The 17,054-nt window shown below is 35.0% G+C and overlaps 1 protein-coding gene across 3 annotated transcripts in view; it reads left to right on the top strand.

The window, feature by feature from the left end:
- The window catches only part of TTC13 (tetratricopeptide repeat domain 13), a 38,012-nt gene that overhangs the window by 7,361 nt on the left and 13,597 nt on the right, over window positions 1-17,054 (top strand). For all 3 annotated transcript variants that reach the window (XM_021390045.1, XM_021390046.1, XM_021390047.1), the window contains 12 exons: window positions 10-80; window positions 2,011-2,076; window positions 3,504-3,596; window positions 4,393-4,509; window positions 5,271-5,381; window positions 5,810-5,892; window positions 6,684-6,825; window positions 8,082-8,256; window positions 8,670-8,826; window positions 9,883-10,013; window positions 10,337-10,469; window positions 12,958-13,050. In XM_021390045.1, the coding sequence (XP_021245720.1) occupies window positions 10-80; window positions 2,011-2,076; window positions 3,504-3,596; window positions 4,393-4,509; window positions 5,271-5,381; window positions 5,810-5,892; window positions 6,684-6,825; window positions 8,082-8,256; window positions 8,670-8,826; window positions 9,883-10,013; window positions 10,337-10,469; window positions 12,958-13,050 (1,372 nt within the window). The remainder of the gene's footprint in view (window positions 1-9; window positions 81-2,010; window positions 2,077-3,503; window positions 3,597-4,392; window positions 4,510-5,270; window positions 5,382-5,809; window positions 5,893-6,683; window positions 6,826-8,081; window positions 8,257-8,669; window positions 8,827-9,882; window positions 10,014-10,336; window positions 10,470-12,957; window positions 13,051-17,054) is intronic.

The following is a 17,054-nucleotide window of genomic DNA, read 5'->3' as shown; positions in this document are numbered from 1 at the left end:
TCTTGTTAGCAATTGCTTACGTGTTGATTGGCAACGGCTTGTATGATGAAGCCATACGGCAGTTTTCAACAATGCTGCAGGTAAGTTTTCTTTTTGGACTCCTTAAACTAAATATAGTATTTAAAGGAAAATAATCACTTTATGAAATTATCCACTACAACATACGTCTTTTCCCACAACAGATATTGAATTAAGATTTTTAAAGTGAGAGTAATTGCTCTGTTGTTTGTTCGGTTTTTTTTTGCATCCAAATATAAGCAGGCTCTTAAAGTCAGGTGATTCAGTATATCTTTTGGTGACTATTTTTCTCATCTGTAGGAATAATATTTTTATGACATCCTGAAGAAAGGACATCTTCAGAAACTGACTTGTGCAAAATTGAAGTTCCATTAATTCCTGTCTTAGGGTGTAGACAAAGATCTTTTAAATTTTGTTTCTGTGTGTATGTGCGAGGGGGTGGGCTGCAACTGTTACTAGTAACAAATAGAGAAAGCTGAAAGAGATCACTTATTGCTAGTGTCAAGTATCCTGTTGTGTTCTCAATGATATTCTGAATATTCTATGAATCTAGGTAGCCACATATAAAATAAAAAAAGCCCAACACCTAAAGCTTATTTCAGAATACTGTATTTGTATGGCTAAGAACCTGTGACTACTAGAAGTATGTGCCTGGTTTTTGTTCTGAACTGATTGTAGTACACAAATGCAAGTGATAAAGTAGAAAATAATATTGTGTATTTCAATTCAATTTGCATATGGCTCATACTTAAATTGAAAGTATAGCAATTCAACAAAATAATTGTAGGGAACTTATCAGAGGACAAAGATGTTTGAAACAATTTTTTTTTCTCAGTTGTATAGAGATCTGTTATTGGTTTGTTTTGGATATCAGGAATGATTTCATTTACTTATTTTTCTAATGACAAATTGTGCTTCCAAAAAACACTGGAATTATAAAACATTTCCTGCATTCTGTTGAGTAAGAAGGTAAGGAGTCGAGATAAGCAAGATACAGCAACTCTAGAAAGTTGTTATGAAAAGTGTGTATATAATAGAGTAGATTTGTAATGCAGACATTTTGGTTGAAATCATGATATGATTGGATGCCTCAAAGAATGTGAACTGATTGTGATTGCTCTTGTCTTCCGTAATTTAGAATAAACATAAAACAAGTTTTAGAACACTTAACGAAACAGTCATGTTTAGTCATTGCATTAAAAGTAGAAAAGTTACCTGAAGCTGACACTGGCAAGTGTGCACTTGGAATCAACTGAAGTCTGGCAAACTGTCAGCATTGGTTATACCACTTATCTGTTGTTTAGTCAATGAAGTAATTTGTTTCCTGGCAGTTGTCCCAGGTAAATGAGACCAAGTCTATTCTGCAAACTGCTATAGCGTGACTGTGTACCTGTTTGCAGATACGGTGTGTGATTCCTGACTGACTTTGAGGGAAACAATGGCAGTATAGGCATAGTTGTGCCAGGAAAACTTTCTTGCAGTTGTAGTTCTTCATATTTGGATGGGAAACCATGTCTGGATTAAATTTAATTGGATAAGATGTTTCACTGCTAGAATCCGTCAGAATCTGAACTCATTTCTTTTTGTGCTATAAAACTAAATCATAAATATAACTAGAAGAGGGAATATGAAAGTATACTTGTATCTCTTCTTTATTTCACAATTGGGTGCTTTTGCTATAAGTTGGTGAGGGGAAAAAAAAAACAACCTCTGTAGCTAGCATTATTTCTCATGTGAAATTTCTTCTCTTTCATCAGATTTATTGGAGATGTTTAGCTCATTTTCCTGACAAATAATTCCACAATAATTCCAGTAAATTGAAATTTGTGAGCACGTGAAAGTATAGGGTGTAATACAAAATCAATTTAATATCTTTGCCTGGCAACTGTGATTGTTTATTGCTTACTGGTTAATGTTAACAAGAGTTAAGCATTTTTCTTCAGAGTATGTTTATTTTTTAACTGACTGCAGTATTTGTTTTTAATCTAACAGGAAGAACCAGAGCTGGTTAGTGCAATTTATGGACGAGGGATAGCATATGGAAAAAAAGGACTCCATGTAAGTAAATAATTATTTAAGGTAAAACTTACTGAATTATTTGAATCTAAGCTATAAGTAGACCTGTTAAAGGAAGAGGAGCTAGATTGATTAGAACTTGATAGATACATACCAAACTGCTTTGTGGTGTCCTGCTATAGCGGTGCTGAAGTATTCCACCTCCTTCTCTTGGGAGATGCTCTGTGACATTGTGATCTCTTCTCATAGAATCATTTTGGGCTATACTACTTGGCCCACGTGTGCATTATCTTTGTATGAGTGTGGAAATAAAGCAACGTGAAGCAAGGGTGCCGAAGGAGAATATAGGTACAGTTGTGAGTGGTGAATAGTAAGGCTGAGGACTGGGAGCCATGTCCACTGGGAAGTGTTAACTAAAAAGGTAACAAGCGATATCTTCTAAGAAGACAGTTCTTTGAACTCCCGCTGAATTTAGTTTTGTATCTTGTTGGTATTTAGAAATGAAGAAGTCTTCCTGCAACGTGGAAAGATCATCAGCTCTTGCAATCCAGTAGGCTTTGTATTGCTTCTCGATTGCCATGCTTCTTGGAATTTGTATTTCTTTTAATTTGTTCAAAAAGATTCAAAATAAAATTATTTAGAGCTGCTCAAAAATTTATTGAGCAAAAGTAAGTTTTAAAGTAACTTGAGTTTCTGTAGCCTATTAACTCGTGATTCAGTAGCTTCTGGATATTCTAGAGGGAAGAAGAGTTGAATGAGTTCTTGAAAATTTACTTTGTGCAGGATCTTTAATTCCTTAGGGTTGCTGTTGGGAGGTTAAAATCTCTCATATTTGCACATTTTTAACACCATCATTGTGTTTTTTGAGTTATATTGGATGTTTAGACAGTTTCTCTTCGTAAAAGATGGCTTCTGTGAACAACGCTGATGAGATATAAAAGAATGGTGATTAGCACCTTGGAAATTTCTTTGCCTTAAAAAAGGTGAATGATACCTAAATCAGAACTTGCTGTATAACCAGTTTTCTTTTGTAGGTGATGTAGCTGCTCCCATCCTACAGTTTATTGAGGAAAATTTAAAAAGTTAGACTAGATACTGATGTCATTGATCTGTTTGCTGGAACTACTCATGATAAGTTATAGATGGGACTCATGAAAACACTGGTGTGAGTTCATGTGAGAACTTGATCCAGCTTTCCTCCCAGGAAAGATAACTATGGAGCTGTGAACTCAGTGTCTATTCAGTTACATAAATAAGCTACTAGAAGAGCAACACAAACTTGATGTGTACAAGCAGAGTTTATTTTTCTGTTAACACAGAGTATTTTCAGTTATTTGTGGTGTACTGCATCTTAGTCTTGTTAGCAAAGGTGCGTAGGGCATCTTTGCCAAATGAGTTTTTCTTTGGTCTTCAGAGTGTATTACTCTTAAGTATGCACAGTTGTTTACCTCATTTTTGTCTCATTTCAGGATATGAAAAATGCTGAACTTGCTCTTTTTGAGCTTAGTAGGGTAATTAGTCTAGAACCAGATCATCCTGAAGTATTTGAACAGCGAGCAGAAGTGAGCATTTTTTCTCTTTTCATCTTTTTGGAAGTAATTGCAATTATATAGTGTTTTCAGTGTAATTTCTGGAATGTTTACTTTTAAAATTAAATGTGGCATTACTATAGCCAATGGAATAGCATATATTGTGTCTGTCTAGTTTTTTACATATTATATAGCATGATCCTACTTTCTTTATAAAATATGGGTAAAAAAAATGTTGAACCTTACTGTTTCCATAATTTACTGTGTCTTGCTTATTGTTAGTACAAGTTGGGAAAATACCCATCTTACAAAGAACAAATATTTAATCAAATGCTCTGGTTTTATGTTCATGAATATAAATGAAATGTCATTCAGAGGTGCAAATAATTTTTATTCAGCCAATAAAGTTACGGAAAATGGATTTCAAGAAGCTGAGCTAGATAACTCAAGAGCATGTTTAACTCAGAATAATGCATAATAGTAGTAGGTGCCATGATATGAAATAGTAATTCATAATTTTCGTGCTCTTAATTGATTCTAATACGTTCTATAGGAATGTTTGTCTAAAAAATGTGAAAGGCATTCATTTAAATGGAAAATGGACAACTTTTGGTTGGGTGGAATGTTTTGCCTTTATTGAAAAGGATTATGAGAACATCTTAATTACTTGTCCAGTTGAGTACATCGGAATTCTTTGAAATACAGTATTTTTCTCAAATGGTGGTGGTAGCGATGAAGTACAGTAGTTGTATTCTGGGCAAAAATGCTTTCAGATTTCCCATTTTTTTTTTTAAAGGCACTGAAATACATATATTTATTTGACTCCTAGATACTGTCCCCACTGGGACGAATCAGTGAAGCATTATCTGATCTCACCAAAGCTATTCAGTTACAACCATCAGCACGACTCTACCGACACAGAGGTACCCTGTACTTCATATCTGAGGTTAGTAGATTTGGGACATTCTGTTTGGTTCTGATTGCGTGGGTGTTTCTGTTGCTGTCCTTTTTTGCTTTTAGTACCAATTGTTACTATTGTTCAAGAGCATCTTTTGTATTTAAATGAAAAAACATCAGAAGTCTTGCTTTTCCCATATTTAACTTTCCAACAGTTCAGAGGTATTATTCAATGATTTCATCTGCTTATCTATTTAGTGCAGAGAGCAACTGTATGGTTTACCTTGCCTGCATGTCTCTAATTATTTTGTTCATTTGAGGAATTGGATATAGCTAAATAGTTTGTTTTGATTTAGACAGTATTTTAGACATCAGTCTCAAAAGGAAAAAAGTTATGGCTGATGCAGTAACTACCATATATCTTAATAAATAAATACAAAAATGCTAGTATCTTGTTTTGTTGTATGTCAGTTGTCTTTCACATTGGAGATAAGTTATTTGTTTTATGCTAAGGATTGTCTGAATTCTAAATAGCTGATAACTCACTTTACTCTGATCTAACTTTCTGTCTAGCTATCTTTTCCATTCGCTACATGCTACACAGCACTTGCTGAAAATCAAGTTGGAAATGTATTATGCGTCTCTTGTTCTTTGATATTTTGAGTGGCAGTTGACAATTGTTTCTGCTTAGCCCTGAGGCTGGCTTTCTATATTAAACAAAATTTTATAGTTTAATTTTATGACGATACAAATTCGTATTCCTCTTTATTTGTATTTTTCCTCTGTCATCTGAAATGTGCTTTATCGTAGGATTATGCAACAGCCCATGAAGATTTTCAGCACTCACTGGAACTGAACAAAAATCAGCCTATAGCTATGCTTTATAAAGGCTTAACATTTTTTCACAGAGGACTTCTGAAGGTGAAGTAATATTAAATAATAGTTTATATAGAACAAGCAATGTGTTGATATCTACATTTTTTTTTTCCTCACACGAGGATTTTTTAAAGGCAAAAGAGTACAAGCAAAATGTTAGCAATGGGATCAAAAGCAATAGCATTTTCAATTTAATACTCCGTAATATGACATATAAGTACTGCTGACCTTGCTGGATATTGGTGAATATACAGTGCATAACTGATGATATGTTTATGTAGTGCTCTCAGAGATGGTTGTATTTGGCATCTCTAAGATCTCTATGATGTTATTTCATTTTTTTTCCATGTAATGGAGAATCCGTAGCGTATGTGAAGGAGAAAGGGATGAAGAGGAAATAATGCTAAATTCTTCCTTAAATGGGCTAGAAGGTGATCAAGGAAACTGCTAATATCATGTTGGTGTCTCTACAGGAAGCCATTGAATCTTTCAAAGAAGCTCTGAAACAGAAAGCAGACTTCATAGATGCCTATAAAAGTCTAGGACAAGCCTACAGGTAATGACAGTCAGAAATAGTTTTAAACTCTTTTTCTATATGATTGTGTTATTTAAAATGCACTCCTCAATTTCACACATTTGTTTCACATCCATGCAGAATCATATGTGTATTCGATGGCTTCTGTGGCCAGCATGGCATGTCAGGGATTCAATACAAATAATTTCTGGGTTTTCTTTGTAGTTTTAATTCATTTTCCAAGAGCTCCCGATCAAAGTTTAGCTGTATAGCAGGTATCTGTGAGATATGATTTAGGTATGATAAATGTTTTCTTTAACAATGGAAACATTTTATACAAAATATGCTTTTTATATTTCATTTGATTATTGTGCTCATTAGTTGCTGAGATTATTGTGCTACTTAAATTTATGAAAAACACATTGCATTGTACATATGGCTTTTTTAGCAGCAGTTGTCCATTAGATCCTTTATCAATTTATCTCTTGCCACCACTACAATTCTGAGAATTAATCTAGCTAGGAATTTTTTAATATAGATGTGTAGTTACTTTTACTATCAATTAAATAAAAAAAAATTCCAAGCTTGATTTAAGTAACACTCACTCATTTAAAAAAAAAAAAAAAAAAAAAAAAGTTACATGAAAGGTGATGCATGGGGAGCATGTTCCAGGCCCCAACCACTTGCTCCAGCCACCAAAGAACAGTTGCAGAATCCTTAAGGAAATTTTTCATTGATATTGCATTTCTTTTTAATGATATCTCCAGTGGGCACATTAAAACAACTTTTTTTTTTTCTATATTCTTCACTTTACACCTTATTGAATTCCCTAGGGAACTTGGAAACTTTGATGCTGCAACAGAGAGCTTCCAGAAGGCTTTGCTGCTAAATCAGAATCATGTTCAAACGTTACAGCTCAAAGGAATGATGCTTTATCATCATGGTAGCTTAGATGAAGCACTGAAGAATTTTAAGGTATGCAGTGTAAGGCCTTAAGTTAATAAATTTTAAAATGTTTTAACAAGGAGTAGCAAACAAGAAGTGTTTAAAAAAATAACACAAGCTTTTACATTCTGAATGCAAAAATGATTGTGCATTTGAATGAAATCACAGTTCTGAAGTCTGTCATAAAAAGAAACTTAAACCTAACCGTTGAAAACTGGTAATGAAATTTGGCTAAAACAAAGATACTTCCTCTGAGTGCTTGATGAGTTTCTGAAAACCAAGCTCTAAGCAAAAAACGCATGAAACTTTTCAATAGTACTTTGAGGGAAGAAAATTATCTAGTTGCCTTTCTAATTTTAAGCTTAAAATATGCATACAAATTTCCAATGTTTATATAATTTTTTTACTTATTTTCTTTGTTTGAAACCACTCTCGCTATACAGTGATCTACCTAGCTTGCAAAAAAAGCCAGCAGTGTGTGTTTCTGTAGGTAAATAAAATCTTGCTTCTGTCTGTGGACACTAAGTAACAGCCTCATTTTGCAGGCAGAACAATAAAATGTATGTTAATTGTGTGTCCATATCCTAAAAAAGTGCTTGAAATGAGATGTCCACACGAGTATGTGACTTTCTGAATGAGACTGTGCTTATCCTGAGGAACGCTTTGTCAATCATTACATGTATCTCTTAAATAACACAATTTGTTGACACTGGTGTAATTGAAAAGATGTTTTAAGTGAGGCAAAGGCAAAAATGCTTTTCTAAAGAGAGGTAACTGTCAGAAGAAGAATCAGAGTAATACTGTTTAAATATAAACTTGCTCTGTGTTTAACATACAGTAAATATTTGACTAACATAATGAAGTGCTGTAATGCATGAGCTAGGGAAGATACGGATTGAAGAAATGACGTGAAAAATATGTTGAACTATTCAAAAATAATCCACTGCTAGTATCATCAGGAATATGTTTTTCTCCTAGCTGAATGAAACTAATGAAACTGTAATGCTGTTACCATTAGTGCAAACATTATCTACTTTCTTAACAACTAAAATAAGATCAAAAGCACATTTGCATTGGCAATTTCATTTGTTTTCTTTAGTGAAGCTGAAAATAGTTTTCTTTCTTAGGAATTTAATGACCAGCATCACTTGAAAGAAAATTTTGATGTAATGTGGAACTTAGTAAATCTTTTCATTAATGAAGGTCTTCTGACCAAACGAGTGAACTTGAAGATACTCATGCTCTCTTTCTTGATATGTGGGTGCTTCGTTCCTTTAATCTCTTAGAGGTGTCTACAGCTAGAACCGTACAATGAAGTATGTCAGTACATGAAAGGACTCAGCCATGTTGCAATGGGACAGTTTTATGAAGGCATTAAAGCTCAGACTAAAGTTATGTTAAACGATCCGCTACCAGGCCAGAAGGCTAGCCCAGAGTATCTAAAAGTGAAATATCTCCGAGGTGAGTTGAAATTTTTGTTCGTTAGCTTAATTTAGTTTTGTTGTTTTTTCTTAGTTCCTCTGAAGTTGCATGCGTGCTTATATTTATGGCCATATTAAAGAAACCATCGTACATTCTAATGAGTGCTGTAGAATCTGTCATCCAAAAATGGACATGCTGAGTAACTGATCATATGGTTGAAAGCCAGCACCATAAGTCATATATATTTTTCTGTATAATGGCAGATACTTAGCTGAAGTAGATGTATTTCTGTCTTGGAAATTAGCTAATAGCAACATTTTATTATCTAAAAGCAATGCCTTATTAAAATCATGTTGGATCACTGACAAATGTATAACCTGTTTTCTGGTTTCATATTATTACAGAAGTAAACTGATGTGCAAATGGTTTTTAATTTTATTTCTTTCCTCCAGAGTATTCCAGATACTTGCATGCACACTTGGATACCCCTCTTACAGAGTATAATATTGATATAGATCTCCCTGGAAACTTCAAGGACCACTGGGCCAAAAATCTTCCTTTTCTCATAGAAAATTATGAAGAACAACCAGGGTTACAGCCACATATAAAGTGAGTTGTTGGTTTTTTTTTAAGCCTACTCCAATGTTTTTTTTAAATCTTGACTTTTTAAAATGTAATTCTAAGGCACTTATACCTGCTGAATTCTACTGTATGTGTAAGTTCTTTCTGAGATCATAGGATTTGGAGTCGATCTATTTCATAAGGAAGAAAGAATGAAACTTAAGATAGTTTTTGCAAGTTGATCTTCACATAATCAAGTAATATTGTTTTAATTTATACAGCTTTAATTATTTACTATTCTATTTTTTCTTTGCAAATAACATTAAGACATTGGTAAGTTTGAGATCCTCAGTATGGTATTATGTAGGACATTTGCTACATTTTATTCCTATGTGCTTTTTTTTTTATAAGTGTAATATCCCAGGCATTAAGTAGATTTTTAATAACAGCTGAGTTTCACTGGGAAAAGCATTCTCTAGAATAATTTAGGTAACCAATATTTTAGAAGGAGCATGATTTCAGCCAACAAAATAGGAGGTGTGTTAGGCTAGTCTTTAGAAACATTCACCTAAAGGAAGTGTAGTAACTTCAGCAGTAAATGCGTTTCTAGATATATTCTCATGTATTCTTTCTTTCTATATATAAAACTAAATCATGCTGAGTGAAGTATGTGGCATTTATGTGATTGTTCCATATATATAATTTGTATTTTGCAGAATTAAAAGAGAAGTCGCAGAACAAGGCTTCCAGTTTCTATTGTATTCTTTCCTTATTTAGTGTTGAGGTTCCTCAAGGGTGAATGTAACACTGAAGGATGGTGTGTTGTCAGTTAACTCAGTGCCACTTAATATGAGAGGTTGTGAAGGCGAAATAGTTTTTGACAATAATAAGCTGAGTAGGACCAGGATTTGACTTCAGATACAGAGTGTAACTGACGTAAACTGTATGTTTAGTTATGGTGAGGAGAAATGGGTGTTCTTTATAAAGTTTTTGAGTATTTCTAACTCAAACTATACTGATTACCATATAAACAAATTGTCTTTTGTAACTTCCAGGATTTATGTTGCCAAGTTATGTCTGATGTATGCTTTTCTTTTCTGTAAGAGATGTGTTATTTCAGAATTTTGAAAGCTATAGGACTGATGTGCAAGAACTCATATGTGTAGCTGATCATCTGGGTTCCATGATGCAGTATGAGACACCAGGATTTCTTCCAAATAAAAGAATACACAGAGGTATACTGGAAAAGCTCTATGCATTTGAAAAATAAGAAAAGACAGTGTCGTTACAATTTAATGCTTTGCCTTTGCTATCTGTAAATTTATCTTAGGCTCTGTGCATTTCAAATAATTAAATAAATAGTTCTAAAATGAAAATAATGGTATCAGCAATTTGTTTGGAAGTCATGATCTCCCTGTTTCGATTGATGTTGACAGTTTTGTCTGTAAATACTTTGCTTCCCTGCTTTGGTTTTATTGTCTGTATGAAAACTAGTGCCTGGTTCTAACTGATTTTCTACTTTTGTTGTTGTTTGTCTTTCTCTCCTCTCACCTCCCAGCAATGGGGTTGGCTACTTTAGAGGTAATGCAAGCTGTGCAGCGAACATGGGCAAACTCAAAAGTTCGGATGAATGGGAAAACAAGACTGATGCAGTGGAGGGATATGTTTGATATTGCTGTGAAGTGGCGAAGGTAATGGTAAAAGAAGAGAGAAAACAAGCCTTAAGTTGTAACAGTGGTGCATGCTTCAATTAACCAAGGGGCTGAAGTCAGAACAGGTAGAACAATTGTTCTTTCTTTGCTAGAAACAGATGGATGTTAGCCCATGTACTTGAATGTATCTTTGTGCATATCCTCATCCACTGTGAAAAATCCAATGCATTCCTTAAAGGACTTGTAACAATACATCATCTAAATGAAGAGCTTAGACTGAGGTGTTCTGGGGTTTGAGGGGTGTTTACTTGGTTTGGTTTTTTTGTTTGAAGTTCATAATTGAAAGAGTGGACTGAAACAAAGATGTCTTACAAGCATGGAGGGGATCAGTTCTTGATCTACACATTTATATAATCAGATTCGTCTGAAAAATTTGAGTTTGGGACGATCTTAACATGTCTCCCATCTTGCTTTTCTTTCTGTTCTCCCCAGTGCATAAAGCATTCATCATAAGAATATCTTTCCTCACATTTCAACCAATTTTTCGGATTGTAAAGGAGTACATAGTGCAGAGTTTTTTGACACTGAGCTACTACTAATAGAGTCGTTAGTTATAACTTTGTTAATTAGATAAATAGCCAGTTTCTTTGGAAGTTATTCATATCATGTATAATCATTCACTGATTTCTATTTTAGGAGATCCTTTTTAGCCAAATTCTGTCCTTTAGTACTCCATTTATACTGTGGTATTGGCGTGACATATACGTGCCTGGTATCAGTGGACCTTTCTGGTTCCCAATTCTTTAAAGAGAGGAATAAAAAACATAGGATGTTCTCATCTGAAGTTACACTCAAAGCAAATTCTTCAGAGGTGCTTTTCCTTAAAACCAGTGCAAACATCTATAGGCAAAATGTGTAGTAACATAGCCATGTGCTGATTATCAGATCAGTCTCACCACTTCCGATTCCTTAGTGAGGAAGTTACCAGCTTGGGCTCCTGGTAAGCATCTGCACTGGTTAAGCCAATGTAACTTTGCATCCTGTCAGCAGCAAGAGCCAACTATAGGTAATTAAGAAAAGGACATAACAGTCATCAAGAATATTTTTGCAAACTGCCATAGTTCTTTGTGGCTTGTGCATTTCTTGAGTCAGACTTCACATTTTTCTGCCATTATTGTGGCAGTAACATTAGCAGCTGAGAGTAAGAATGAATTGAAGCATACGTTTGAATTTTTTGAGACCAAGAAGTCAAAATACAGCATTTGTGTTGGTTTAATTCTTTAAAAACCAAAAATCTATAAAATATCTCTCAGTGGACTAGTATTAACTACTATGAAAACTAATATATTGCGAAATCAAACTGTCTATTCAATTTTGACATGAAGATTCCTATGACCTTCTGGGCAGCTAACATAGAGGTGGTTGACTGGACCTAATGCTTAAGACTTGCCTACATTTTTAATTCTGTCTGGGCATTGGTACTGACATTGATACCTCACTCATACCATTGTGTTTAATTTTTGAGGAGAGCGGCTTTGAATGCAAAAAATTCTCCCCTAGAACAAGTAAAACTTGCCAAAGGAGGAATCCAGTAGGAAGGCATTATTGTTTGTGGGTTCTGTTGGCAATGACAGATCTTTTCTTTCATCTGAAGAACTCTAAAAATCGAGTAATCATAGGCACATCTGAAGAATCCCAATTACTGTAGGGTAACTAATTTTGTCTGTTTATGTGACAGTAGCATCTAGAAGCCTTAGTGAAGTTGAGTCCCTATTATGCTTCTTTCTTCTGCAAAATAAAAGACAATTTGTGTTGCAAAGAGCCTATGGTCTAATAGCAGGCTAAAGCAGGTAGCTGAAACAAACAAGGATGAGAAGAAATACAGTAACATTATAGTGTTAATAATTGTGCAGATCAGCAAGATATAATGGGCCAATTAGGAGCAGCAATCAGAGTGATAGCCTCTCCTTAAAAACAGACCTACCCTAAACGTGTGAAGCATATCAGCAGAACAGCACTAGGAAAACATCTGTTGTCACTACCTGGGCTACTATTCTTAATTTATTAAATGAAAGACATCAGAAGCAAGAACCCTTATTTCTGCACTACTGAATTTAAAAAAGGAGAAAGTGAATGCTAGCTACCTCTCTCTATTAGTAGAAAGTATTCTGATAAAACAGAAGGATGCTTTAGGCACCAGGAGTGCACTTAGGCAAATAATCTGTTTTCCCTTTTTAAAAAGGGGAGAAAGGTTGGGAGTGACTTTTTGTGGTTGAAGCAAAGCTGTGAAAGACCTTAAGATACACTGCAACTTTGTTTGAAGCCCTTATTTTTTTTGTGAGGCATAGCTACATGAAGTGCTTAATAATATTCTTAGGAAAATCCTAGGTACGTTTCAGGGAGCATTTCTTTGTGACTGCCTATTTCTAGCTTTTGCCTAAAATTATTTTGTGTAAGAATGAAGTTCACTTATAAATATTACATGGAATGAAGTGTTTGCCAATAACAGTGTCTTTTGTCTTTGTAGGATAGCAGACCCTGACCAGCCTGTGCTTTGGTTGGACCAAATGCCTGCACGAAGCCTCAGCAGAGGTTTCAATAACCACATTAATTTAATCAGGTATGAGAATTTTTCCAAGATTTCTCCACACACGCTAAAGAACTAAAGAACTGAACCAAAATTTACTGGCTATTTGTGAAACAGCGTGCTGTAATATTCAGTACATATGTCCTTATTGTCTTGCCTCAATATTTATTTAAAGTTTTCTAATGGGCCATTTGTTTTTTGTGCACACTATTAGTTTTTCCTCATAACAATTCCTCTTTCTCCCAGATTTCAATTGAGTTACAGCAAGAGATAAGTAGCACCTGGAAGATGCATATTTTTACATGCTGTTTTTAATTCCCAAATGATCTAAATTTTATATTTAAGGTAGAGTTCATTGCAATTTTAATTCTTGTAAACACTTCTTGAAGACAGTGGCAGTGATTATGAAACAAAGCAGTTCTATTACCATTGTTCCTGACTTACAATAAAATAAAACAGTCCTTGTTTAGTCTCAGAGAATGTCAGATTAAAGCAAAGGTGACAAAAGTAAGTAACCTGACAAGGGTAATAGGTGCACTTTCAAACAAAGGTAAAATTTAAGATTCAACCACTGTTGTTGTACGTTCCATCTTCTCCCATGCTGCAAGACTCAATATTGCAGTCAAGACAGCGCTACCTCCCATTAAGTGGTAGAAGTGTGAGAGACTCAATGTGGCAACATCACTGTCAATCACAGGAGCAGAGGGTGTTTGTAAGTAAATGTGTAAGCAAGATTTCATCTTTTCTTCTCCCCCACTGTCAGAAGTATTGAGTCTTTGATCTGTCATTCTGCTTTTATATCCTTATCTTCCTTTTTGAGTAAGCATCTGGAAAAGGAGGACAGGGGAAGTAAAGCCTTCTCAAGAATAATTTTCTGTAGGGAAAAACAGTGATATTCTGATGTTCACAAGCAGAAGCTATTGATAATTTCTCCCCATTCTTCCTACCATTCTGCTAGGCTGCCCTTTGCTTTAGGGAGCAGTTACAATGTAGTTTCAAATTTGAAGTGAAAATCAGTGTTTGCTCTAAGCATGTTGATTTTTGGACTGTGTTATACTTAGGCTTCTGTCTTCCTTCAAATAAGTGTTACATTTGGGCTCCAAACTCTGTCTTTGCTGTTGCTGCATTCTTTTCTCCACACACCTAAGATCCAGCTGAAATAACAGGCTGTTCTTTGAGACAAGGATGCTTTCCATGCTTAAGCTGTTTCTATCTGTTTTTATTCTAAATTGGAGAGGAAAAGCTTGATTCCTATGTGATCTGAACTGGCAGAAGACAAGGGCATTCATGTTACAACACTTGATTACTGTGCTGAAATAATTTTGAACATTTAGTCTGCTGCAGAAGTGCATTCCTGTACAGGTTGTCTGTCAGCAACTCTGTTTTTCGCTGGCCATAGTACTTTAATTGCTGGTGTTCTCTGCTGAGAGGAGAACAAAACTCACAATTCACTGGTCCAGTTATTTTGGTGATTCTGCAGAAATTTGAAATAAGCCTTACGAGCACTCAATGTGGAAGGCCCACAGCAAATCAAACTCTGACCTCTTGGGTTCGGATCAGCCTTGACTTCTGGAGACCTCATCACCATTTTTATCATACTTCTTAATAACAAACTGATGATTCTCTGCAAGTTGTTCTTTTGGGGCTTTTTTTGGAAGGAACAATAGATCTGGCACAGCCTTAGGAACTGGTCCTACTTAGTACTGGTTGCTGATGGCATCTTTTTTAGTTCTAGGAACTAGTATCTGATTACTTTGCATCCGAAGTAATAGCTGTTTTCATTGGTTAACTTCCCGTAGTAGTGGTTTGTTTCTGCTTTTGAATTCCCTCCGGCTCATTTCACATCAGGTGAGGGATAAAAGAAATGAATGTATTCAAGTGGTGATATTTTTGTTCCAAAAAAAAAAACCAAAACTTTTGAAACATGCTTAAGTCCTTTATGGTTTCTAAACAAAAATTGAGTAGATTATAAAGTGACACAACGAGATTATACAGATCTATTCAACAGGAAAATGACTGCTAATTGGAGATAGTTCTGTAGCCTGTCACTTCTTTTGCTGATAACTGAGGTCATTTTATGGTCTTTCAACTGTTTTTCAGGAACATTGCTTTATATTAAGCTTATGATTTTAAAATTTTTCTGAATTCCTCATAGAGCATGGCTATCTGAAAACTAAGTATAATAGATAGTCTAGTATGACAAATGGTAGCTCTTCATGGTTACTAAATATGCAGAGATACAAGCTGTTCAGTCAAATTAGAAGTGCATCAATAGCAGCAGGTTGACAAGGATAAAATGCCAGTCTTTTATTCTGAATTCTAGTAGTAGATTTGAAAAGAGATGGTTAATAGTTTTTGATTTCCTAACTTATTGTGGGCTCTGCTGACAGTAGCTTAAATAATACTTAGTAACAATATTTACTTTAAAATATTTTGACATTCTGGCTAAGGACATTATATACTTTCAAGAGAATGTATAATAAATATGACAGCAAGTACCAAGTTTGGTTCTGTGTAGTTCATTCAGGTAACTACAATTTCCTCAGTTGTGCTGATTTGTTGTTATATTGTACATAACTCTTAGTATGCATCTGTGCAATTTATTTGGCAAAAAATGAGAGCTGAGTGGCTCTAGAGGAGGGGAATAGTGGAAAGCGGGGAGGAATCATCTACTTAAGCTAGTTAGCCACTGAAAGATTTAAAAAGTGGAACTTGATTTAGTTATTTTAGTATTCATGACAGATCTAGTCATGCTGAGATCATACTGTTTCTAGTTTGTTTGGTATAAATTGTACACAAGTAATTTCTGTGTGCAAAAATACTTGGATTAGGCACCTGCTAGCATAAACATTTTCTTTACACAGAATTCTTTGCATTTACAGTCCAGGATTTTCCAGTGACTCCTGACAGATGAGTTTTGGTATGGAGACACTGGTGTTCAGTGACTTCTAAATTCAAAATTCTTTCCCAAAATGACATAGTGATTGAAGAGAGTCAGAAAACAATTTTGTTCCTCGTTTTAATTTGGAGAACTTTTGTTAAAGGTATGTAAGAGAAGTCTTGTACTTCAGTACATTTGATAGGCTTCCAGATCTGAATAGTCTTGAGATACAGGTATATTGGCTGCCTCTACCTCTTTGTGGGTCTGTACACAACTACTGCTTTGGCTTATCTCTCTTCTGGCAAATGATCAAAGTCACCAAGTTTCGTTTACACTAGAGAAAATGTTTTTGAAAGCTTGAGCTATTTCCATGGGCAAAACAAGAATTTGGGATCAGCTAAACATTAGTGATATACTCTGTGTTTTTACAGAAAAATAAAGACGCTCTCTGGAACACTGCTACTTTTGAATTTTTGGTGGTAGTGCTCATTGGACGAGGAGAAAGTGGGAATAAACAGAAGTGATGTCTGACCACCCACTGAAAGTCTTCTCTCAGTACTACAGCTTCTAGATAGCTTTACAGACAGGTCTGTTTGGGATGTATTTCTACCATTGCCACTAAAGGAAAATCCAGTTCCTCATTCTGACATGCTTCTGCCTGTTGTACAGATATTTTAAAACATATGGAAAATGATGGGACGTACAACAAGGGCAAATAATGTACAGAAACTTGTCTTTGTCCTTCCTCTTTCTTTCCCTCCCTCCCTCCCTTTCCTTTGTGCAGACATGTATGTGTTCTAATTCTGTTCAGTTTTTAAAGAGTGATTCTGCCATCACTATGAGAGTAGACCTACTGAAGTGTGAGATGGTGGAATGAGACATTAGGGAGTGAAGCTGCCAAAATCACTTAGAGTGAATAAAAGCCAAGTGTATACACCTTCCTGTGATTGACAGTGGTCTTGCTTCCTCAGAGAGCGATAACATTTGCTTTATAAAATCTTGTTTTGTAGACTGGGAGAAGAGGAAGGACTCCTACAAATGCAATAATGGTATGTAATTTTTCCTCTGAGTGGTTAGTATCCTAGCAGGTTTTTACCAAGTTTTTATTTATATTTTTTCATAGTGTTCCATGGGGGAAAATGAGTTTTTTTTGTTC

The sequence above is a fragment of the Numida meleagris genome, chromosome 3 (assembly GCF_002078875.1).
Source record: "Numida meleagris isolate 19003 breed g44 Domestic line chromosome 3, NumMel1.0, whole genome shotgun sequence".
NCBI lineage: Eukaryota > Metazoa > Chordata > Aves > Galliformes > Numididae > Numida > Numida meleagris.
This window is presented reverse-complemented; position numbering and strand designations above follow the sequence as displayed.